Source organism: Pagrus major, chromosome 8 (assembly GCF_040436345.1).
Source record: "Pagrus major chromosome 8, Pma_NU_1.0".
NCBI classification, from domain to species: domain Eukaryota; kingdom Metazoa; phylum Chordata; class Actinopteri; order Spariformes; family Sparidae; genus Pagrus; species Pagrus major.
In genome coordinates this window covers 25,075,675-25,101,016 of record NC_133222.1, presented here as the reverse complement: position 1 = coordinate 25,101,016, position 25,342 = coordinate 25,075,675, and the positions used below count along the sequence as shown (strand labels likewise).

Genomic DNA, 25,342 nt, shown 5'->3' with positions numbered 1-25,342 from the left:
GAGAGGCATCCCGGAGCTGCCAAGCAACTGTAAACATTGTAGCCCTTGAGGCTGACATATATATAGTATACAGTATACTTACTTAGTACTAGTAAACTTAAAATCTCACGTCCAATTCCCTCTGAAGAATAGAAAACCTGTGTTTACCATGTCTCCCCACTCACCCAGACTAGTTCAGCCTTCTGCTTTTGCTTTTTCCTCAGCGTAACACGTTACTATAGCAAGTTGTTGCACCACACTAATCTCCATTTTGTTTACATCTACTTCCCCTAATGACACCGCTTGAAAGGTCTGCAGAGCCATGAAGCCAGAATTCTGAAGCCCCGCCCCCACTGCTGCACAGAGTGGTGTTTGCTGTTTATTCAAAATGTACAAATATTGAAAATTGGACCAAATTCAACACTGTACTTCCTTGGGTCCTTAGCAACAATCCTGCCAAGTGACGTAGATTTGATGAAAAGTGCTCCAGATATGTAAAAAACATACAGAAAGGCAGAGATTCTTTGCTTTATAGTTTGATATCTCTATGCAAAGCATTCTTCTTCAATCAGGTCTTTATGTGGCACTAATACATCATACAATAGATATGTGATCAGTCAAACAGAATCCTATCCATCATGTCAGATACATGGACTGGAGTGCATCCATGCCAGAAGAATCACTCACATAGTCTCTCTGTTTATCTCTCTCTCACACGCACGCGCACGCGCACACGCACGCACGCACGCACACACACACACACACACACACACACACACACACACACACACACACACACACACACACAAAGCAGTCTGACCTGTGTGTTGTATTGCTGGCGAGTGGGTGGCACGTCGTATATGTCCTGCTGGGTCGGAGGCTGATGTCTGGGTGGGACGTCGTACTCGTCCTGCCCTGGTTTCACTGAGTCGTACACATACACCTGTCCAACCCTAGTAGGAACTACCACCTGCACACATAAACACAGAGAAGAGAGGCAGGTAAAAGTCAAGAATAACACAAAGATATACTGTATTATAGCACCACAAACATCAGTATGAAGGGAAGATAATGGGTATCAGCTCTTCAAGAAATATTTGCTTATCATATGAACAGAGAGAGAAAAGCTTGACATTTATTAACAGAAAAACATTACAGCAAAACCTAGATTGAACCCCTTATCTTAAATCTTAAAGGTCCCTTTCTCTAAAAGTCATGAAGCCTGTGTTTTTATGACTATGGAAATCCACAAGGGTCACAATGCACCACCCTGTCATGGCAGTCTAAAATTAAAAGGCTTCTTAACCTCTCAATTAAAATATATTGCTTCTTCACACTACATGAACAGAGACTTAAGGTTGTTCAGTCTCATCAAAATTAGCTGCTGACACACAGACACACACAAGCAATAAAAACAGAACAGGGGTCCTGTCATAGTTGTCGTGGGAACCAGGCTGCCCTATTGTGTGCCTGTTTAAACTCGCATTATATGGTTTGAGTGCAGAGTCAACTAGCTGGCCTGGGAAAACACAACAGCTGTGGTATACAACATACACACTACACACGTAGCACAGCTAGCTCTCTTTGTATCCTTTCATCATTCTGTCAAAGACAATATTTACATCCAAGCCAAATCTTCACTGTAGCTGCTAAGCTAAAAGCGTTAGCGTCCCCCCCGCCCCCCCATATTTCATATATGTGAAAACACAACATAAACTAGCTCACAGGATACTATCAGTTCTGTGGCAATTGTCCATGCTGTGTACTAGAACAAAAGCCAAGCCTATAGGTGCAAAAAATCCTTAACAAATGTCATCATATGAGCTACATACATGTAAACATATAAATAATTCAATAGAATAATTTACAATAAAATACTGTTATTACAATATACTGTGTACCTGCAGATAGTCATCATCAGTATCAGATCTAACATCCCATATCAGTCTGTCTGTGTTTGTAATTCAAATCATTGTTTAATCCCACTCAGCGCTAGCCCTGATTAATGGAAAGTCTCTGATAATATTTGTTCAGCTCGCCAGCTGTCAGAGGTACGCTGTGTGAGAGACACACAGAGATAAATGATAAAACCATCCATTCGACAACCTGTCTGTACTAATCAGCCTCCGTCTCCTCCCTTTCCCTCTGCCTTCAACTCGCCTGCCTAATAACATGTTCTCTCTATTCTTACAGCAGGAGCCGAAATTAGAACAAAAACATGTCTTCTTGAGGAATAATTCTACCTCCAGATGTAAGAAGAACAGATTCCTAAAAAGATGAGAAATCATCTTTATTTCACTTTTCTGTCTTGGTTTCCCTTTAATTCTCTGTCAGTCTTTGTCACACACACACACACACACACACACACACACACACACACACACACACACACACACACACACACACACACACACACACACACACACACACACACACGTAAACACCCCTATCTTCATTGTCATTGCTTTCAACAGTTTTGATCACACTTTGCTAAGTGCCAGATGTGTCCTGCAGAGAGAGACACACACACATACACACCATCCCCAGCCCTGTGTTAGATAACCCATGTTATTGATCACCTGTCTGCATCCACCCCAGAGAATAGACACACTTAACACAAAATGATCTGTTTGTGCATATGTGTGTGGCTGAAAATTTTGACTATGAGTATCCATCAAAAAACCTTTTATTTCATGACTCAATAGTAACCGCAATGTAATTGAAAAAATATTGACAAGGACATTGACAAGTAAAGCACCTGGCCACCTCAAAGCGTGTCCTGTGCCCATGCAAATAACAGCTTTCACTATAACTTGTGAACAAGATAAAATTGTCAGAGCCACTACTAAATCCAGCTCGCTTAAAAAGCCAACTACTGCTGCTGAGCTGCTGCTGGCAGCCTCATCTTCACCAGCAGGTGTGAAGAAAGAGAGACATGCTGTGGACACATTTCTCTTATATTCTGAACCGAAAGAAAGACTGTATCATTCCTAATGAGAAAGGAGTGCCTTGTTTTCTCAAGATGGGCAGAAAATAAACAAATAAGAAACAACGTGCTCACCTCCCGTACATGGCTTCAGTACAGGGTGCAGAATCCCTCTTGTAGTGAATAAAGAGAAGAAAAAAGGACAGCAATCTCATTAAACTGTTTATTCTTGCCACACAGACGTTTCGGGCAGGACGCCCTTCTTCAGCGTGTATTCTGTCAAAATCACAGTGAAACTACACAGGTGTGCTGATTATAGGTTATCCAACAGATTTACCCCAATAGGAGGAGCTGTATCCTTTTGAAGGAGAGCAAAGGACCACGCAGGGTCTCATACAAACAAAACAAAATCTCACAACAGAATAGCATAAGTTGGCCAAGACACGTGCTTCCACATGTGTCCTGGTGGACATTCTACACCAGGAAATGTCTCCAGCGAAAAAGTGCATCATAGAAGACTGCAATAAAAAAGTGGAGACATACAAACGAGAATGGAACAACACAAGATGGCCAAATATCGTCGGGATGCTCTGGACTACAGGGATGGCAGAGCATATCCATATAAATCAGGCAGGGCCATGAAGAAACCAAGGTGCCCAAGGTCTACTGCAACACCAGCCTCCATCAGCAAGTCGTCAGAGAGCGTCAGCACTGACACCTAATCTTGATTAGAGTATCAGCATTTTTTACGATTAAGTGCTGTCCTTTATTTTTCTCTTATTTATCTTTTGTTTATTCAGAAAATAAACAACCCATGAAAAAAACACCTGACATCATCCTTTAATGTCTGCAAAGGTAAATATCAAATATGTATGTTGACTGATTTGACAACATGTATATATCGTTATTTCATTTTAGGAATACATTTATTGTTAGTATGGCTCAAAGTTCTTTGTAGATTACATTTTTTTCTCCTATTTCTATCATTCAATGTACAGTATACAAACATACATTTGTAATAGCACCAGTATCTGACAGCTATGTTAAATATAGTGTCATGGCATTGATTCTTAAGCTCTGACAAGCTGAATACATAATACAACCCTCCCATCACTCTACGCCTCGTTTCTTACGTCTCATCACAAAACTCTAGCCTGAGGATGGCTGTATACTTTCAGATTTAGTGACCTACATACTCACCAAAGAAAAATCTCTGTGTCGTGTTCTCAGAATAAATCAGTGGCCTCATAAAAGCTGCAGCTTCTCTGACCTACCAGCAGGAAAATGCCGTCACACACAGGATTCAGTGAAGGAGAATTCCTCTCTATGAACACATGCACACACACACTATTACAGAGGGCTGTGTGTGGCACAAGCTGGGATGTTCACTCTTTTGTTCCATGTGTATTATGACGTCAAGCACAAGTCATTGTTCAACAGATGACCTTTACCCCAAGCAATATCCATACCTCCTTCCCAGCAGCACCCTCTTCTTCTCCTTTTCTTTCTCTCTTTTCCTCTGCTTTGTGAAGGACAGATAAAGAGACACCTGATGCAGTCTTTGGTCCAGAAACAAAAAGTAGGATAAAATATTCTCTGTAGTACATGCTGGTAAATACAGGACATTCTCAAATGAAGCCCAATCTTCCAGCCACAAAATGACCACTGTAACTACACAGGGAGAGAAATAGACTTTCTATACATGAAGTTGCAACGGAGAAAAATAAATCCTTAAAGCACAGATGTGAAGTTCAAAAAGAAAAAAGGATAAATAGAGAGAGGCCTAATTACAGTAGGATGGTTTGGTGTTTTTTCTGAACTGAGGGACATGGCTGCCTCAGATCCTAATCCTATACTGTGCTCTCACTCTGCTTTGTTTCTGCCTGTTTTAGTGGAGAGGCTTTACTAATAATAGGGTATGTATATAGGAAAACTGTTTCATTTCTCAAGGGCTAGAAGAGATTTTGTACTATTCATATACTTACATTTTGTAAGCGTGAATCAGTTTATTTTTCGTTTAGCCTACTGATAGGGTAGACTTACTTTGAAAGACATTTTGCCTGTGTTTTTTTATTTGAAGAGTGACCAAAATTGTATGTACTCCAAAAATGAAAGATTTGGTATAACATACTATTAAAAAGATAGATATACAGTGGGGTTTAAAAGTGTGAGACCTTGAAAATCTTTTATATGCTGAGGCAAACCTGGAAATAATCATAGTTTGCGGATTCAGGAACACTTAAAAATACAGTTATGTTAGTATAATAAAGGAGATGTATCTAAGATCCTGCTCTGTTTCTAGGTCAGCAACAAATGTATGCAAATTTGTGGTTCGATTACCTTTATAGGCCTGACTTCCTTTATTTATATCCCTTCAATTGAAGCATGTAATGACACTCAGGTGGATTTGGCTTACTCATCAGTGGCTTGTTCACTTGCAGCCTGTGTTTACCTGTTAGAAATATGGCAGCCTCAAATTTCGAGCAGATCATTGCTTACTAAGTAGCATTGCGATAGTGGCAAACATGGCACCAGAACTAAGCAAAGTGTCAGAAGTCCAATTGTTATTCTAAGCAAAGAGAGGCTTTTTCAGCATCAAATCACGGTTAGACTAAAGGTGTTTAAAGTGGCAGTGCATGGAACTTTGAAACACTACAGAAACTGGATCATTTGGATCTACAAATCTCTTTGTGGCCTTCACGAAGTCCTGACTTGAACCCCATCAGAACATGTGGACTGTGCAGAAGAAATAAGTCCGTGCCAGGAAGCCAGCAAACTTCACCGATTCTGTCAAGAGGAGTGGTTAAACATTCAGCCAGAGGACGACCAGAAGCTTGTGGATGGCTAGAAAAAGCACCTAACTGAGGTGAAAATGGCCGAATATAACCAATTATTAGAATAACTGTGTGTATATTTTTGATCCAGTAGATTTGGTCATATTTTCAGAAGACCTATAATAAATTCATCACTGAACCAAACTTCATGAATGTTTTTGTGACAAAGTAGTTTGTGTTCCTCTCATTACATCACAGAAAAATGAGAGCTGTAGAAATCACTGGAGCTGAAGACTGCCGTGATATACATGTTCTTTACAACATCTGACCACAACTTTATGTGTATAGTACATGATATAAATATACATATATGCATACATGTATACAGCCATGTATGCATTTATAAGCTGTATGTATGCACATATACAGTGTACTCTATCAGACTTTTTGATGCTACAGTTTCACACACAATGACACTAATTTCAGTTGCTGCTGCCCAGGACTGTATATCCAATTGTTAATGTCCTTTTTAAAAAAAATGTTTCAGAAATTGTAAAATCACATTGAGTTTGTCCCATCAGCTCCAACCACTATCAAATGGCAACTGGCTACAAGGAGAGACCAAACATAGTCTTCCTAGATTGTTGGCTGATTGTCTGACAGCTAAACATTAACACCTCTACACTGTTTTCCTCACACAATTACACTGTTGCATGGGCACATATACAAGAGAGCACATTCAATTCTAAAGACGTTGCTTACTGAAGTCATAAAGTTTAGTCTGGATAATCCACACCACACACTGTCAGGCTGGTTTGGTTGGGAGTATTTCTACTAAAAACAGTTAGGTCTATTATCCCGAAGAGCCTGGACATATTTCTGGGGAGAGATGTTGCTGCTAAATTGTTTATTGTAATTTTTCTATGCTTTGAGCAATACTAACAAAATGTAAATTGACCTTCATTTCATTTGATGGTAACAGAAATTTCAGAGACAGAGATTATCAAATAAAACCAAAACCTATGTAACACCACTACAGGCAGGTGAAAAGGTATCTTTATGGGTGCACTGCAATAGATATTTAAAGTAACTAACAACTCCTTTAAGAAGTTATAGAGTTACCGCTGATGGTCATGAACACAACCCAGCAAGACAAAGAAGTAAAAACAAAGACAGAGCAGCTAAGAGGAGAAAGAATGAGTGAGAGAGAGTTGGAGCCACAGCCTATGAATACCATGCCAGCAATGTGGGGCATGTGGCAACACACACACACACACAGGCACCAAGAGGCCGTGTAGGGGGTCTTAACAGATTAGCAGGGGGAGACATGTCTCCAGAAGAGCACCAACACAGTGTACCCCCACTGAACTGGATTCCAACACCACATGGCATGACTGGTGTGTGTGTGTGTGTGTGTGTTTGTGTGTGTGTTCTGTCCATGTGTGCATGCTCAGACTAGCTGTCTGGCAATTCTGGCAAAATCCAGATGGACCGATTTACCTCAGGGGTGAGGGACTAGTGATGAAAAAGTAGAGTAAAAGAATCCTTGATCTAAATTGTGATTGTTTCTCGATTTTGAAATGCCCTATGGACTACAGCCAGACTTAAAATATGATTTTGTAAAGCACTTTTTCCAGCAGCAGTCTAGCAGCATTTAACAATTTTAACAAATCAAATGGTGGGCAATAAAAAAGTGATTAATACGTGTAAATTGCTACAAATTGTTACACAAAGCACTTTTAAATTATCTACAGATTAACATGAAGGGAGTTCTGACTGAAATCTCCCGTATAGTATTTGAGAAGTTACAGTCTGTTCGTTTGCCTATGGTGCACTTCTCATATGAATCAATTTAGATATAGTTTGATGTGCATATGTGTTAATTCTCCTTGCTTTTATTGCAGTTTATATTACCAATCGTGTGTGTGTGTGTGTGTGTGTCACAGGTGGTGAAAAACTTTTCAAACTGGACACCTTACTGAAAAGAGACTATAACCACTAAGTCAATGTACCACCTCAAACTAGATGCCTGACAACTCTACAATGAACAATGTTGATCAACAGTTGATTTCATTTGGCAGTGGAAACAAAAGTGGTGTGACCAGTGTGATGTGTAACACAACAGTATTGGTGTCTAGTGTGACATTTAACACATGTACAGGCAGTGCTTTGTTAAACAATTACAACAGCAATTGCAATAACAATCATTTACTGTCACTAGTATGAGGTGGTTGACCACGTCCTCTTGTCTCCCCAATTTTCAGACATTTTCAATTGCGGTTCATCTTCTTTGAGTAAGTTGCTAACTGCTGCTAGCTGTTTCTCAGTAATGGGTTGCACATATAACACGTAGTCAAAAATGTCATACCCTGTGTCGTCATGCTGGCTTCACTGACTGAGGGTGATTCTGCTGTTTTAGTACTTCTGCTGCCAGGTAGATGCTTCACACCATTTGTACAGAATGGCGAGGAGGAATAATGGCAAAACATTCTTGTCTTGAACAGGCCCAGTGAAAGGGGCTTGTCTCACTCTCTCTAAGACACACTAAGACATAAACACATTTTCACTCTTTACACCAGCGCCAGGCTCTATAGAGATCAGTCAGTTTGTCAAAAAATAAATCCACTTGAACAATGGCCTCCTGGCCCCCTACATTGATCGTTACATTTTATCGTATTTACTGGCTTTCTTTTTCTCATGTTCTCACAGTTTGGAATCCCCCTCACATTATTCTTGTGACTATCTCTGTTGGTCTGTGTCTCTGATATTTGTCTGACAGTTTGGAAAGACGACCTGATTGTTCCATACTGCTGTCTGTCTGAACAGTCTTCCAAAGGGGCATTTGGTGTGTAAAGCCAAGCTGGAGCCTTTCTCAGCAGCTGAGACTCTGCAGCTGGAGCTCCCTCTGCCTCTTTGCTCAGTTCCTTCATCTCTCTCCATGTTGAAATAAACACTGCCGTTTTAATCCCTCCAATAACTACTTACCCATGTGTGTATGTGTGTTTGAGTGGATGGACGAGAGAGTGTGTGGGGTGTCTTCTCTCAGCAGGAATTCCTTATCTTGTAATGACTAGCAGAAGTGAGTGTGTCTGTAGCCCCTTTTACACAGAGACTGTGCAATGCCGGCGAAATGAAGACCCTTCATTATGCTGGCTTTGTTTGTTATTTTACACTGAACCAAACATCAGCATAATGCCGGCCCTGTGTTTGAATTTAGATTTTAGATTCATGCTGGTGTTGCTGAAGCAAAACAAGTGCGATGTGTAAAACAACAGTGTCGGTATCTAGTGTGACATAACATATGCGTTGGGTGATGCTTTGTAAACATTAACAACTGCATAGCAAGGCAATAACAATCATTTACTGTCCCTGGTATATGGTGATTGATTGCATCCTCGGCTCTGAGGGTAACGCCGGGTTCAGACAGGACACCGAAGCGCTGCGATTAGCTGCGAAGCGCCAAGGAGCGGAGCCATTTTCGTTTCGGCGCCCATGTTAACCAATGGTGTTGTTCACATAGGAAGCGCCGCGGCGCTCTGCTCCGCTGCCGGCGCGCCGTGCAGCGATCGTTTCGGCGTCTGGTCTATTTTTTTCGCGTGCCGCGGCCGAATGTGTCAAGCCGGGCAGGAAGTCAAACAAAGCAACAACGAGAGAATCCGGTCGATTTTCAAAATAAAACAAATTTCAAAATAAAACTATTTTCAATAATTAAACACCGCGATTGACGAATGCGATGTGTGTGTGTGTGTATCGACTGTGGAAGTGAAGAAGTACAGGGAGTTGTATGACGCCCAGCATACATTCTACAAGGACAGCTCCAACGCTGTGACTACAGAACAGCCGAGGAGCAGAGCCGCTTGCCCACCGGTGCGGAGAAATTTGCGTCTGGTGTGAACAGAAGGGCTGTGGCTCGCGCGAGAATTTTGGAGCGCGGCGCTTCGGCGTCCTGTCTGAACCTGGCGTAAGGAGCTCCTAGACATTTTCGGTTGCTCGTCTTCTTTGCATTAGCTGCTATCTGCTAGCTGCTTTTTGAACTACCAAAAGATAACTTTTTGCATCTTCTTAGCATTCTGAAGTAAATGCTGATTGCACAGTGTAATGGCTGTAGAGAAATGACAACATCCGCGTATAGATTGGTTCCCTATAAACTTTGCTTTCACTGTGCTATTTGGCCTGCCCACCGGGCTAAATTTTTCTTGCAAACATGAAGGTCAAGTTAAAGCACAAAGAAGGTGAGTCTGCCATTGTGCAACCAAATCTGGAAGAGGCATTGTTTTCCCTGGTCACTATACCCAGTTAATGGTGGAACAACTGGAATAACTGTGGAAACTCTACACTGCAAAAGAAAAAGAACCCCACTTATGGAGGAAGCAAAGAAAGTGAAGAGGGAGAGTGATAGAAACTGAGGTAAAACAAGATTTAATGGATGGGCATTCACTCCATGGAGAGCACTCAGGTGTTGTGTCAAAGTCTGTTCCCTGGCTAATCTGTGTTCTCCCATACAACCAGGAAATGAGACGATTCAAAACTGGCATTCTTTCTACTAGACCAGTAAGTAACAAAACCTGCCTACTTCGGGTTTTCTAAGTCATATTGGGATTCTTATAGTTGTTTTTTGCTAGCCATGTTGCTAACACTGTTTGTGACAGTGACATCAACAGTAATACCGCAGGGAAATGCTAGGCAGGGGGATAAGTTGAAAAGTTGTCAGTTTCCACTTTAATAACACGTTATCAAAATATCACACCCCTGTGTGCGCGCGCGCGCACACATACACACACACACACACACACACACATACGGGTTTACACTCAAAGCCCACTGGTTAATATTTAGGACATGAATGTTTAAAATCACTAATATACAGTGCATTTTGATTACAAAAAGGCTAAAACATCTGGCTACTGCAAATGTTACTCATACAGAAGGAAACAGTATTTGCTGGGGACTATTTTCAGCAGTGGATTAATCCACATTTGGTGCTCTAGTGAGTATTTGGGGCAGCAGGACCGCGTTTGTGGGACTGGTTGGTTTGGGCTTTTCTGTGGGATTTGTTGACAAAAAGAAAAAAAAAATCAGCCAACATCACTGTTCAAACACACTTGCGCCTGGGACCCACTGTCTACCTGTACCTGTGAGTGATGGCTAACTCACTGAACTACTACAGCTCGCACACCTGATTTTCAGACATATGGCGTAGCTGCTGCAGAGCTGCTACTGCAGGCTCTATCTTTCTAAATTGAGTTTGCCTCTGCTAATGTGGCCAATGCTATCAGTGTTGCCAAAGCCATCTACTGGAAGAATTCTGCCTTTCACTTGATTTTTATATTCTTTTCATATCTGTGACATATTCTACAGATATAGACATTGCAACTGTAGCAAAAGGTGTAATGTTGCTGGCATGAAGTCAATAAGACTATGAACCAATCATTTCTATTGTCTACTTTTGCTGACAAATAGGTGACACACCAGATCTCTAGATGATGCGCCACTTACTGCTCAAACCTGTTAAGGTTGGTGCTGAAATGAAAAGTGTGAGGTTCCGAGATGCAAACACAGTTTTAATGCTTGTGTCTAAATAGAAAAACTTTGGACACCTTATTGGGACACCTGCCTCTGTTATCTCACTATAAATACTGTAGTGACACTGCATAGATATACATATACTATGCAGATTTATAAGAGCATGCTAGGAAGTATTAGATCAAAACAGGATCTCCCTTCAACATACGTTTAGTATCTAATTCCTTCAGATATTTGCTCTAAACAAATCTCTCAGCTGCTGAATGATGTTTTGCACAATTTAATGTTTAAGTAATCCTGCACTGAATGGTCTCCAAACCCTTATTCACTTCATTCACAGTGGCCACCAGACATTTATTATCATTACTGTTTTTGTTGCATTTATTCATCAGAGCTAACTGGCTATCTCGGGGCTCCTGCCAACTAGCCTCATGCCGCTAGTTCTCTCCATTTGACATTACATAAGGCAAATACTGGTTCAGTCAGTTGGCACAAAATAAAACCATGTGAAGCCTGTACACAGGACCGGACCAGCAAAACTGGAAACCTGCACAACGCTAATGCTGACTAGGAAATTATATTGGTGGATGAATAATTAACATGGTTGGTGTAATAACTCTGAGTAATGCCTTATATCCCCGATATTGATCTTAATTTTCCCAACAACAAGATGACATGCAGCAGCCTGGTGCTGGAGATCATAATAATATATCAATAACAACAACAACAATAATAATATTAATAATCATAACAATACTAATAACAACAACAATAATAATAATTAATCATTATAATATTAATAATAGTTTATTTATATAGCAATTGTTATATTGAATCTTTATAAATCAAAGCTTGACCCCAGACTCATTCAAAGTTTTTAAGGCGAAGCCCCACATCTCAGGATCAACCTAGAGCTGCCCTTCTCAGGAGAGGTGCTATCGTTGATGAAAACCTGGTCTTTACAATACAATACTGACATGGATTAACCAGTGGTCATGTTTAAGGAGGAACAGTACAACAATAACCAGCCACAATGAGCTGTGAGATGAAAAACTGCAGACAACAGGCTCTTCCCCAACACATCATCAAAGTGACCATCAAAAATATTGATTTTTCAATACATATCAATTCTAATAATTTAAAACCATTTTGATATTAATCTTCTGGAATATCAATACCAGCTGCGCTCTTCCACTCTCCTTTCTTTTTGACGAGTTCACACACACACTCACACTCACACACTCACAGCTGCAGTGCAGGCCCTGCCACTTACTCAGTCACTCACCATGTGCATACTGTCTTCACGTCACTCACCTCAAGCCATCACTTTCACCTTAATTTTATTTTATTGTCAGCTCATTAAAGACGGCGAGTTCAGAGCCTCCGTCACCAGTTTTGGTTACAAAGGAAACAGCAGGAGTCCTGTTTGGCTATACTTTGAGGTAAATGAACAAGGAAGGGCAAAGGATACAAGCATGGCCTTATGCAAGCATGCTACAGACCAGTGCCAATGAAAGGTGCTGACACAACAAGTTTAACAAAGCACCTGTAGGACCGACACATTGGTCACAGCTCCTGTTTTAACATCAATATCACTTGTAATAAAAAAGACAGCCCAGTAAACTGTCGTTGATAAGTGTGTTGTCCTGTTGTTTGCCAAACAGCTATTTGTAACTCTCAAAGCTAAGCTAATCTCCCTAAAAGCTATCAGGCCTGAGGCAGACAGCAGCATTTCAGTAGAGGAAAAAATGCTGCTGTGTTTAACAACACACACACACACACACACACACACACACACACACACACACACACACACCTTACCGTTAATTCTTCTGTTATCCATGCTGTCTTTTCTCCTTTTCTGTCTCTCTGTTGCTTGGTATTCCTCTCTATGTTTTCTTTCTCATCAAGTAGATATTACAAGAAACTTTTGCAGTAAGCTTTAATTGGTTTATGTAAAGCATTTCTGCATATATCTTATAGGAGTAGCAATTACCTACATTTGATTTTTTAAACATATTTGTTACTTAAATATGTCAGACTGCACTGTTTTTACTTTAGTGCCGTATGCATGACAATCTTAGAGGCTGATTGAAAAGCACTTTGTAACTTGTTTTTGAAAGGTGCTATATAAATAAAGTTATTATTATTATTATTATTATTATTATTATTATTATTGTTGGCTTATTATGAAGCAGTTATAGACAGAGGAGCAGAGATGAGATCATATGTTAAGGAGCAGGGGCACAGCTGGACCCAACATCACCATCATCACCATCATCACCAACACACACACACACACAATACTACGGCTAACAGTGGTACACATATGGCTCACTGCGCCACAGCAAGCCTGGAGGGGCTTCCCCACAGTACACACACACTCAGCCTGTCACCTGCTGATGCAGCAAAGTGCTTATTCACCCAACCACAAGATCAGTGCTAAATTATTAACAGCTTCATTATTTCACTATTTTCCTCCTCCACCCATACACACACACACACACACACACACACACACACACACACACACACACACACACACACACACACACACACACACACACACACACACCTTACCGTTAATTCTTCTGTTATCCATGCTGTCTTTTCCTCCTCTACCTTTTCTCCTTTTCTGTCTCTCTGTTGCTTGGTATTCCTCTCTATGTTTTCTTTCTCATCAAGTGGAACTGCACTTTGCACTGCTTCAGTTTCTCTCCTGCTCCGCAGCAGGTGGCTGCATGCCAGCGGTCAGATTGTTAGCAAAATAAAGAGCTGTAAATGTTATATTAGGCTGTCGAGTTACTGATTGTGGGCAGTAAAGAAGGCTACAAAATGACGGTTGAGTCAATACATTCATAGGTACATGTACAATTGGCTACATGCCGTCTGGACAATATAACCCACAAGCGCAACGAGTCGCAAAAGAGGTTTTACTGTAATGTTTGGTAATGCTAAAGTACTCTTACATGTTATTTTTCTCAGTAGATAACACAGTATTGCAACAAGTTACTTTTTAATGGCAGTAATCTTGTAACGTAACGAGTTACTTTTAAAAGTAACATTACCCAACGCTGGTGGTTGATGTTGTCATGCTGCAGTGAGGTCGACGATGATGAGAAAACTGAGGTGGCCAGAGTGAGAGGAGTAAAATATAATGGATAGGGGATGTATGTCCTTGCTGAACTACAATATGAACAGACGGTAATAAGTTTCCATTGCAAAAATAATCCTTGCTGCCTGTGCATCCTAACCCCCATAATCCACCAGGTGGGTCAGCATCCATTACGTCGGTAACACAGTCACCAGACTTCATCGCAGCCCTTTCCTCATTTAAGAAGCTTCCTAGAAGCGGCTCTCCGCTCTGCTCTGCAGAGAATACATGCCGGGTCTATTTTTGACAGAAGTAGACAGCAGAACAAAATGAACCAGACAGGAAGTCAGACAGCGGAACGACAAACACCCTGTACAGACTCGAGATCTACAGCACAACAAAGTTGGAAATATTAACAATAAACACACTTAAAATGGACAAACATCGAAAACAATTTAACTACATACCCACTCTTGCTGGAAGCACAAAAATCAAGGGAAAAAATGACAAAATAAAGACAATCTCAGCAAGTCAATAAAATCAGGCCGGTATGATGCTCTGCTTCTGAAATTCCCCCCGGTGGGATATGAGGTCACTTTGAGGATGGAACAAAACATAGTCACACATGTAAGGTAACAGAGCTGTACCCAGTGGAATCAAGGTGTAATCCATCTGCTCACACATATTCTTTTCTTTTCTTCATTGTTTCTTCTGTAATGATTCTGTCATTATTAAAGCCATCAGGAATATTCCATCCAACTGAATCCAGCAATGTTTTTGTATGTATTTCATGTCTGAAAAGATCTAAATTATAGTTATGGTCAGCAAGTGAACCACCTTTCTGAGTTATGTAAAGCTTTCTACAGCTCATTAAACGTACTGAACTCTCCCAATCTCTCCCATCAGCCAAAGTTTTAAAGTTGAGCAAAACTTCTCCCCAGAATAAAAGACCATAAAGAATTAACAGCACTACCACAGTTTTTTCTGAAGATTTCACCTTGTGATACACTACTGCAGATGATATTGACTGGCTGATATACAATCTATGCTGTCTAATATCTGCAAGCCTTACCACATAACAAAGAACAACCTTGACTTCTTTGTTTCACAAAAAGTAGACACTCATGAACCAGCAAACACAAACACTGACAATCACAGGAAGTGTGTGTGTGTGTGTGTGTGTGTGTGTGAACAAGATACGTAAACACCCATTAGGATCAGGAACAATGAAACTAAATGTTATATTCTCATCTTTTGCTTCAAGATTTTTCATTTTTAAACTGAAATCAGCAATATACTCTCTCTCTCTCTCTCTGTTTTTTTCTCCTTCATTCATTTTCTTCTTTCCTCCCTTTTTCTTTTCTATAATTTGCTCATTTAAAACTTAAAAAAAAACAACTTTTCTGTTCTTTTAGTTTCTGTAAACTACATGTATGGATACATCCGATGTTTAAAAAGATAAAAAGATTTTTTTTTAAAAAATCCTTCCTTCCTCCCTTCCTTACCTTGCCCAGGGGCTTGTTGCTGCTCTCCCAGTTTCTCTTATCCAGAGAGGGGGGCACCTGGTACACATCCTGCCCAGCTCCTGTTCCCACAGGTGGGGCTGCTCCCTGGCCTGGGCCTACAGAGGGAGGTACCTGGTAGATGTCCTGCCCAGGCAGCTGGTACTGTCTCTGGGCTAGAGTTGGGGCGTTGTTGGGGGGTCCTGGTTGGGCCTGTGGAGGGGGTCCAGAGGGGACCTGGTACAGACTTTGGGGACTTGGTTTGGGGCTGTGGGAGGCAGGCATCATGTAGACAGAGTCAGGATTGGGCTGTGCAGGGTTGGGGGTAGAATAGGCTGGGTGCATAGATGTGTACTGAGTTGAGGGGAGGGGCTTGTTGGTGAACCCAGAGGAGGACGTAGCAATGGCTGCAGATGATGGAGCTGGTGTTGGTTTGGCATAAGCACTGTGAGGGGGGAGTGGACGCTGTACCAGGGAGGCAGGACAGGAAGTGGCTGGATCTGGCGTGGAAGGCAAGGCCTGTGGCTGCTGCTTGCTGTCATACATGCCGACAAGGATCTTGAGACGGTTGCCGGGGACAATGCCTTGCCGACCATGGAGGGAGCAGAGCCACCAGCCGTCCAATCCCTGCGTGTCCCGCTCCAACACCGTCATGATATCGCCTTTGCGGAAGGACAACTCATCCGGAGACTCTGCCACGTTGTCATACAACGCCTTGGCCAACACATTCTGTAGAAAAGGACAGACAGAATTATTTAAGAAATGCTGTCGTGACCAGTAGCCTAACAAAACAAGGCATCTCATCTGTAAGGTCGGTTTGTAAAATATCTGTCTGCACAGTCTAAGACAATGCAGGAGGACAAAACAACTTATCGTTTGGTTTATGCGTCTATTCCAATTTTCCTGTCTGTACTGTTACAGTGTTGTAGGGACATGTGCACTGTGTCCTTGTCAGTTTTGATTCACATTTTTTGGTCCCGGCTAGTAGATAATTAGAATTTCAATTCAGGAAATGAATTTAAATGTGTGAACGTGAGAGAGAGTCATGACAGTTGATTGAGCAATGAGCCCTACATCTGATGGATTTCCAACTTGAAATTTGGACAAGTTGCTTTAATTTCAAAATGTATTTTGAGCTTTGAAAATCCTGGAATAGCAGGTGAAAAGTAAAGTTCTAATCATCTCTTACAAGTGCACTAGATAGATGATTTCTTCACTGTGGCATCCTCCAAACCATATTAGGATTTTCTGTCTTCTACTTATAAAGGTGGTGGTAAGTGTTATCTTTGTGCTAAACTTAAATCCAAGCCTCAAGACGTCTCCTGAGAAACCTGTGGTTGATGATTTTTCACCACCATCACACCAGTGTGTGGGAATAACTAACTTTGTCTTGTGTCTTGTGTTAGTATTAGCTGTTTTCTGATCTGCTACCCTTATGTTAAAAGGCACAAACAAGTACTTGCTGAAGGTTAGAGAAAGATTGTGCTTATGGATAAAAGAAACCAGCTATGGCACCGCTTTATAATAACCATCATTAATAAATGTTACATTTATAGTTAATTAACCTTTAGTTAATAGTTATTTCACTGTTAACAAACAATGAAAGGCTTTATAAACCATTTATTAAGCACTATTAAAGTATTATGAACATCAGTTACAACTTTACAATAAACAATTGTTTAAAACGTTTGTCAACCGTGAAAAAAACCTTAACCCAAACTGAATTAACTTTAAATTTACCATTTATAAATGATGGTTATTAGAAACATTTTTTAAAAACCCAGCTTTAACTGTTGGTATAAAATAGGATGTAAACTGTCTCTTGTGTCACATGTCTGGGTTTAAAAGGCAAAATGTTTTTTCTCGACATTTAATACTCATTTTCAGCTCCTCTACTTCCTTTGTATAATGCATAGCACAGACTCATAAAAGAAGCACATCCATACTCTTACATACATACACTCCATACACTCATACTCTTTTTTAAGATAATTACTTGGATACTAACAAACTACACACTCAAAACCTGCTTAAAATGAGTATGTAGAATGGAACTGGGACACAGCAGCTATGATAAGTGTTGAGCTGTGGAAAGTATGTCTGTCTACATGTGAGGAAAAACTTAAAAAATCCAGCCACAGCTGTGGACATAATTAGGATGGTAGCTAGAACACTCAGCCCTGTTGTCATTCATTTTCATAAATTACATGCTGTTACATGTGTTACCACGCAGCCAAAGAGAAGGCAAAGTACAGACCCTGAACCCTATATATATATATATATATATATATATATATATATATATATATATATATATATACATAAATGCTTCACAGAGTTCAAGTAGCAGACGCATCTCAAAATCAACTGTTCAGAGGAGACTGTGTGAATCAGACCTTCATGGTCGAATTGAAGCCACTACTGAGGAAGAACAAGAAGAAGGAGAGAGGTGTTTGGGCCAAGAAACACAAGGAATGGACATTAGACCAGTGGAAATACTTTGGTCCAAATGTGGACCAAAGTATCCAAATTTGAGAGTTTTGGTTCCACCCGCCGTGTCTTTGTGAGACGCAGAAAAGGTGAGCGGATGGTTTCTACATGTGTGGTTCCCACCGTGAAGCATGGAGGAGGAGGTGTGATGGTGAGGGGGTGCTTTGCTGATGACACTGTTGGTGGTTTATTCAAAATTCAGCATCGCTACCACAGCATTCTGCAGCGACATGCCATCCCATCTGGTTTGCCCTTAGTGGGACCATCATTTGCTTTTCAACAGGACAATGACCCCAAACACACCTCCAGGCTTTGTAATGGCTATCTGACCCAGAAGGAGAGTGATGGAGTGCTGCATCAGATGACCTGGCCTCCACAATCACCCAACCTAAACCCAATTGAGATGGTTTGGGATGAATTGGACCGAAGAGTGAAGGCAAAGCAGCCAACAACTGCTCAGTCCTCTGGGAACTCCTTCAAGACTGTTGAAAACCATTCCAGGTGACTACCTCATGAATCTGATTGAGAGAATGCCAGAAGTGTGCAAAACTGTCATCAAAGCAAGAGGTGGCTACTTTGAAGAATATAAAATATAAAACATATTCTGGTTTGTTTAACACTTTCTTGTTTACTACATAATTCCATATGTGTTCCTTCATAGTTTTATGTCTTCAGTATTGATCTACAATGTGGAAAATAATAAAAATAAAGAAAAACCATTGAATGAGAAGGTGTGTCCAAACTTTTGACTGGTACTGTATATATATATATATATATATATATATATATATATATATATATATATATATATATATATACATATATATATATATATATATATATGTATATATAAATAAATCAAAGTTGTTCGATGTTACTCCTTCAGCATTTATAATTTTTTTAAATCAGCTAATTTTTTCTCACTTTTCACTGGCTGTAATGTTACATTCAGTGGTTTTATTTCATCAGTAGATATTTGTACTGTGTTGACTTCAAGGTATTTTATCCATCTGATACCTGATAGCCTGTTTATCATTGGGTTCTGGAAATTTGTAAGATACAGCTTGTAATTTTTTCTTGTGAACTGGGAAAAGTTCTGGATTTTGGGTGAGTTAGCATGGAATGACCCTAGATAGTTCTAATTAGTGTGACTGTATTTCATATTTAAAATGCCTCTGATCTGTAGTTTTCATTGTTAATTTAACAGGATGGAGATCAGGGCATTTGAAGTTTTGCATATATTATCATCATTCCTTGTCCACACAGCCACAGCAAGTTCACACACAGCACACACAGCAGCAGTGCACTCATACTAAGAAGTTTTAAACTGGACACGATGGGAATGGTAACATTTAACAATAGTGAAAAAGAATGACTTTTTTTGTGCCACTGGAGTCTAAATCCAGAAAAGATTTTCTATCATGGCACCATTTTGGTTGAATCCTACTAACACACATAAGTACATACATGACCATCTGTGTGGAAGCCCAGCGTGCAAACAGACACACCTCCTCTCAGTCTCTCTGGAACTCTTTGAAACTAAACCAATATTTGTCGTCCACGTCTGAGCTCAGCCTGCTCTGCTCTCTCTCTCTGTGTCTGAGTTCCACCCCAACTATCCCAGACTGGTACAGCCTGTACTGGCCACATGCCAGCTCCACACACACATTCACACACATGATTGCACAACAACCTAAGCACAAAGCACTGCCCATTTAAATGAGGCCATGTAATTGGCTTCCAGATTTATAGTCAGACTTGTCTTTCACTGCACTGAAGACCTGTTCATGGCTTCAGAGTGGGCTGGGAACGAGACAGAGAGACAAAGACACTCAACCCTAATATACTCACTTCATCCAATTCACTGGGGCAGTTATAATGTACAGAAAATTTGCTTTTAAAAAGGAAAAAATACACTCCAGATACTCCTCCACAATTATGTGGTATTCAGTTACTAGTATCTTTCGAGATAACTGCTTTCAGTCTGTCAAGACTTTTTGACATCACAACTAGTTGGGAGCCGACCGTGGTCCAGTATGTATCTAACAGTGTGATGTGGAAACTTAAAGCCTTCAGTGTAACTTTTGAAATGATTAGTATGGGACTGCTCCACAACAAACTGGTTAATGATATGATACATGAAAGCCCCCCTCACTGCTAAAGTATATACAGAGAATCAAGATAAACGAGAGAATGAGAGACTCTGTAACATGTGGTCAGCTGTGTCACAGCCCAGTGGATACAGAACAGAAAACCTAGAAAATATTTTACTAATGTCTGCCCCTGAGCTACTTACTGTCATCAGTCTGAGGCACAGAGGTCATGTCAGAAGAAACAGATGTTCAAAGAGGAGCTTACCAGCAGCTAAAAATCGTATTTTTGGGGATCTGCGTGTATATTGTCACCTCACAGCAATGATGTAGAAGAGTGATCCAAGGTGCAACAGGACACAGTGACATCAACAAGTGAGTGAAAACTTACTCCTTTAAGCCTGGTGTTAATTTACTCTTTAATGTTTGATGTTGATCAAATTTTCAAAACATGACAAACAGGTCAGAGTAGATTGATAGATAGTAATTTTGTATTATTTTCAATCCAAAACATTCCCATTGCTACTAAAACATAACTACGGTACGCCCCTTCCTTGTGCAGGGAGAGAGTCACAAAACCTAAAAAATGGTGGTTTAATTTTGTCATGCCAAGACCAAGCATTTAATACTATTTCAAAGAATGTCTATAACCTAGCTTGAATTGTACTTGTCTTCTGATACATTCAGCATCAAAAGTATCTAAAGTTTTGAAATATTTCTTTAAAATATTTTTAATTCTTTTTCAGTCTTCCCAGTATTGCCTGGTTGTTTACACTCGTCGTCATTTATTTTTCAGTCACAGTGAAGCAGATTCCTAAGTCCCAACATTATATGACACAGCCAGCTCCACAATGGAGCAAAACATTGTCCTGTCTTTTTCTTGACATTCTAAACTAGTCCTGAATCACAGTTATGATCCTGAATTGCCAGATGTTTGTTAACTGTCAGGGGCATCAGCAAAGACTCAACTATTAGGATCATCATTTGTTTCCTCTGTCAAATAGTTAAACAGCTGGGTTACTCTGACATGGAACACTCTACAGTCATTCAGATATACTGTATGTGCCATATCTTTTTCCCTGTGTTATTGTCTCTTTGGAGTTCTCTAGTATCAGTAAGAGTGTACTGTATATGCACACACTCCAGAGCTACTGCCAGCCAGCTCTGTTTCTGGTGTGAGTGCTGAGTGGATGATGAATGTGCCTCTCTGTCTGTTGTCTGCTCTTTCTCTCAGTAAGTCTCAACAGAGAAATGAGCACAACTACTGAGGCCAGACTGAAGTTACTCTCTCTCACATGCAGCACACTCACTCACACACACACACACACACACACTCTCTCTCTCTCTCACACACACACACACACACACACGCACGCACACACACACACACACACTCTCTCTCACACACACACACACACGCACTCTCTCTCACACACACACACACGCACTCTCTCTCACACACACACACACGCACTCTCTCTCTCTCTCACACACACACACACACGCACACACACACACACTGTCTCTCTCTCTCTCTCTCACACACACACACACACGCACACACACACACACTGTCTCTCTGTCTCTCACACACACACACACGCACGCACACACACACACGCACACGCACTCACTCACACACACACACACACACACAGAAAAAGAGAGAGAGAGAGAGCGAGCAAAAGAGAGCAAAAGAGAGAGAGAGAGATATCACAGAAATCCCCCTCTTTAGTCCATTCCAGCATCCAGAGAAACAGGAAGTGCAATGAGGGTGATTCACACACCATCCTGCTGGACGATGACTCAGTGACTTGACCCTGAGGTCTGAGAATCACCCTCAATAGGTTCTCATGCTCTCTCTATTTCTGTCTCTCTGTGAATCCCACTTAGGTTTCTCTAATCGACAGTGGACGTTTTACAACAAACTTAGTTGATCTGATTAAAATTGATATTGAATTGTGTTAATTACATTACAAAAACTTTAAATTGTGAGTTTACTAGAAATGTGAAGCTGTGAGACTTAGTAGCGCAGTAGCTCCACTACCTCTCTTTAAAGTACCTGCCGACTTCTGGTAAATGTGTCTATGGCTACTGACTAAATTTCACACCTGAATAACTGCTAAACACAGTTTAAGATGAATGAACAACATCAGCTACATGGAAACTCAAGTTTCACTCCATTATTGGTGAACAGACAAGGATTTCTGCCTATATATAAACATCCAGCAGAAGCAGTTTCTTTCAGAAGTACTAGTGCAGTCAGTGTGCGAAATACCCGTCAATATTCGGGGGGGGGGGGGTCCCCATCTCCCGATTGTTGCGCAATACCGATCTAAATTTTCTCAATATGCAGTAGGCCTATAACATTACAATATTTCATGGATGCAAGCCAAGACAATCAGTCTATAGCCTACATGACAACATACACGCACACACTTAACAGTTTTTGACAATCCGATATGCTATAGTATTCGTAAAGCAACACTGACATAGGAGGTTGCATTGGCTAAAGTTGTTTGGATGCACGTTGTTTTATAACAAGGAGAGGCAAAGTTGTGCATTAGCTACAATGCAGACACGACAATAACTGGCACCAATCTGGCGCACTTACAAGAGCAATCAACTGAATAAATGCCAGGCAAAGCCTGTTGGAGACTGGCTCGCAATCAGTGCACTTGGAAATGAGAGCCTGCAGTATGACCGATCGTGTGACATTATTTAACCATCCATCTACAGCGAATACGATCAGACAGATACATCACTGAACACATACACAAAGCACATTCGCCTAACCGTGCAAACAGGCCATCTCTCAAATTGAAAAAAGCACCACAGCGGATGCGGACAGACAGCCTACAACAAGCCAAACATCCCCACGGCGGGTGCTCTCTCTAAGACCACAACCCTACATAACTTGCGGTCTTTCCATTCGCCCACCTGCTTCGTTGTCCAACCAGCCGGCAAGTCACCTGTGCTAGCAGCAGTAGCAGCTAACGTTACCTCAGCACCTGCTGCATCTTTGGAGCACTCGGCCTCAACTTCATGTTCTTCTGGGGAGTCACTGGGTGGGAGAGGACCCTCTGTTCTGGTACCGAGTGGGCCCACTGTGCTAACTGCACCAGCATCGTCTTTCGGTGCCTCTTCATCTCTGAGTGCCACCTTTTTGGATGTGAACCCAAAGTGTGTGAGTGATACACTCTGGTTTAGCTTTTGCTTGCTAGCCATGTTTAGTATGACTTTCAACTTTAAGTCTTTCTTCTGTTTGGCGCACATGGCTAATTTGCATATGTGCACAGGACCGGCTGGCTCCGTTTGGCAACAAATAGAATATATTTGTGAATAAATGTTTTGGATTCTGAATACTGGACATGGTGAGCTTAAACACATTTTAGTGACCATTAGTGACAATAGAATATTTTATTTTTTATTTTTTAGACAAAATTTGAGACCCCCTTCAACTTTTGCTTTTGAGGCTTTCAGGGGGTCTCATGGGTTAATCAGGGGGGTCGAGCCCCCACGGACCCCCCTGTATTTCGCACACTGAGTGCAGTGCCCATACGAAATATGCCTGTTTGGAAAGGGCCAATTGCTTGGCCTCCAATATTGCTCCCTGCAGCTTTCTTAATATCATCAACCTGCAGAGCAGGAGACAGAGCAGCTCATATGCACCACTATTTTTTTTCCTTGTCAAGACTTTATCAACAACACAGTAATATTAAAAGACCTCACCAGTTTTAGAAACATGAAACAATTATTAATTATTATCATTGTTATTTCTGCTTCTTTTAAATTACATTAAATTGATTGAATGTAAGCCGAAGATGTACTGCATATGTGACAAGCAAAATGTCAATGTCAAGGTATCAAGTAGGGATCTGGGCCGATATGGGCATTTTTTCACTGATCGGGATCGGCAATATTGAACGTGGACCCAAGCCCGATTATTTTTACGTCAGCTGACGTCAACGGAGCACAATTTGTGGCAGAATGCAGTCGTGCGCGTAATGTTAGTCTGGAGAACCTGTGGATAAAATGTCTGCAGTGTGGAAATATTTCAAATGCGAAAGCGAAAGCGAAAGCGAAAGCGAAAGCAGTCCAACGGCAACACGTAACATCTGCGATACGACCATTTCGCGAGCTGGTAACAAAAGAGCTGCATTTAATACTACAAGTTTGATACGGCACATAAACAAAAACATGAGTTCACTCAAGCAATACAGGCAAAGGCACCGAAGCAACAAACACTCGTGGATACTTTCAAAAGGAAAGAGAAATATCCTCGAGTCAGCGACATGGCCACAAATATTACAGAGAAGGTCATTGAATTCATCGCTCTGGATAACCAGCCCACCTCTGTGGTCGAGGATCAGGGTTTAGTTACTGACTTTGTTTACTTGTTGTTTTTGTTAAAAAAAAAAAAAAAAAAAAAACTAATGAAAACCAATGTTGCAATAGGATATGCAGAATAAGAAAGAGCCATATGAAAGTATTTACTTTGTTTCAACAAAATAAAAAAAGCTATTAAGAACAGCTTGGATGCAGGTGATTTTTTTTCTTAATGCAGCTGTATTATCTAAGAAAATATTAGTTAGGGCTAAGTATCGGATCGGGACTTGGTATCGGCAGATACTAAATATTAAATGACTCAGATCGGGATCGGGGTAAAAAAAACCTGATTGGGACATCCCTAGTATCAAGTTTAACTACCTAACATTTTACACTTGGTCAAAGACACTGTATTCCGGCAGCAAACTGTAGTTAAGCAATCTGAGTACTAAATCCACAGATTGAACTGTTGAAGGCCCAGCCAGCTCTGTGCAAACAAGGCCGAAAGTCCTCAAGCATCCTTGTCTGTTAATCAGCGTGAGAAAACCTTCAAGCAGACACTTGTACATCCTTCTACAGAGGCAGACTGGGAGTGTGGAGAAATGAGAACACAAGAGGAGCTAATCATATTACCC

At 40.9% G+C, this 25,342-nt stretch overlaps 1 protein-coding gene across 2 annotated transcripts in view; it reads right to left on the bottom strand.

Annotated features, from left to right (window-relative positions):
• The window catches only part of bcar1 (BCAR1 scaffold protein, Cas family member), a 96,205-nt gene that overhangs the window by 15,172 nt on the left and 55,691 nt on the right, over positions 1 to 25,342 (bottom strand). For both annotated transcript variants that reach the window (XM_073471446.1, XM_073471445.1), the window contains exons 2-3: positions 15,802 to 16,527; positions 800 to 949 (exon numbers count right to left, since the gene is read on the bottom strand). In XM_073471446.1, the coding sequence (XP_073327547.1) occupies positions 800 to 949; positions 15,802 to 16,527 (876 nt within the window). The remainder of the gene's footprint in view (positions 1 to 799; positions 950 to 15,801; positions 16,528 to 25,342) is intronic.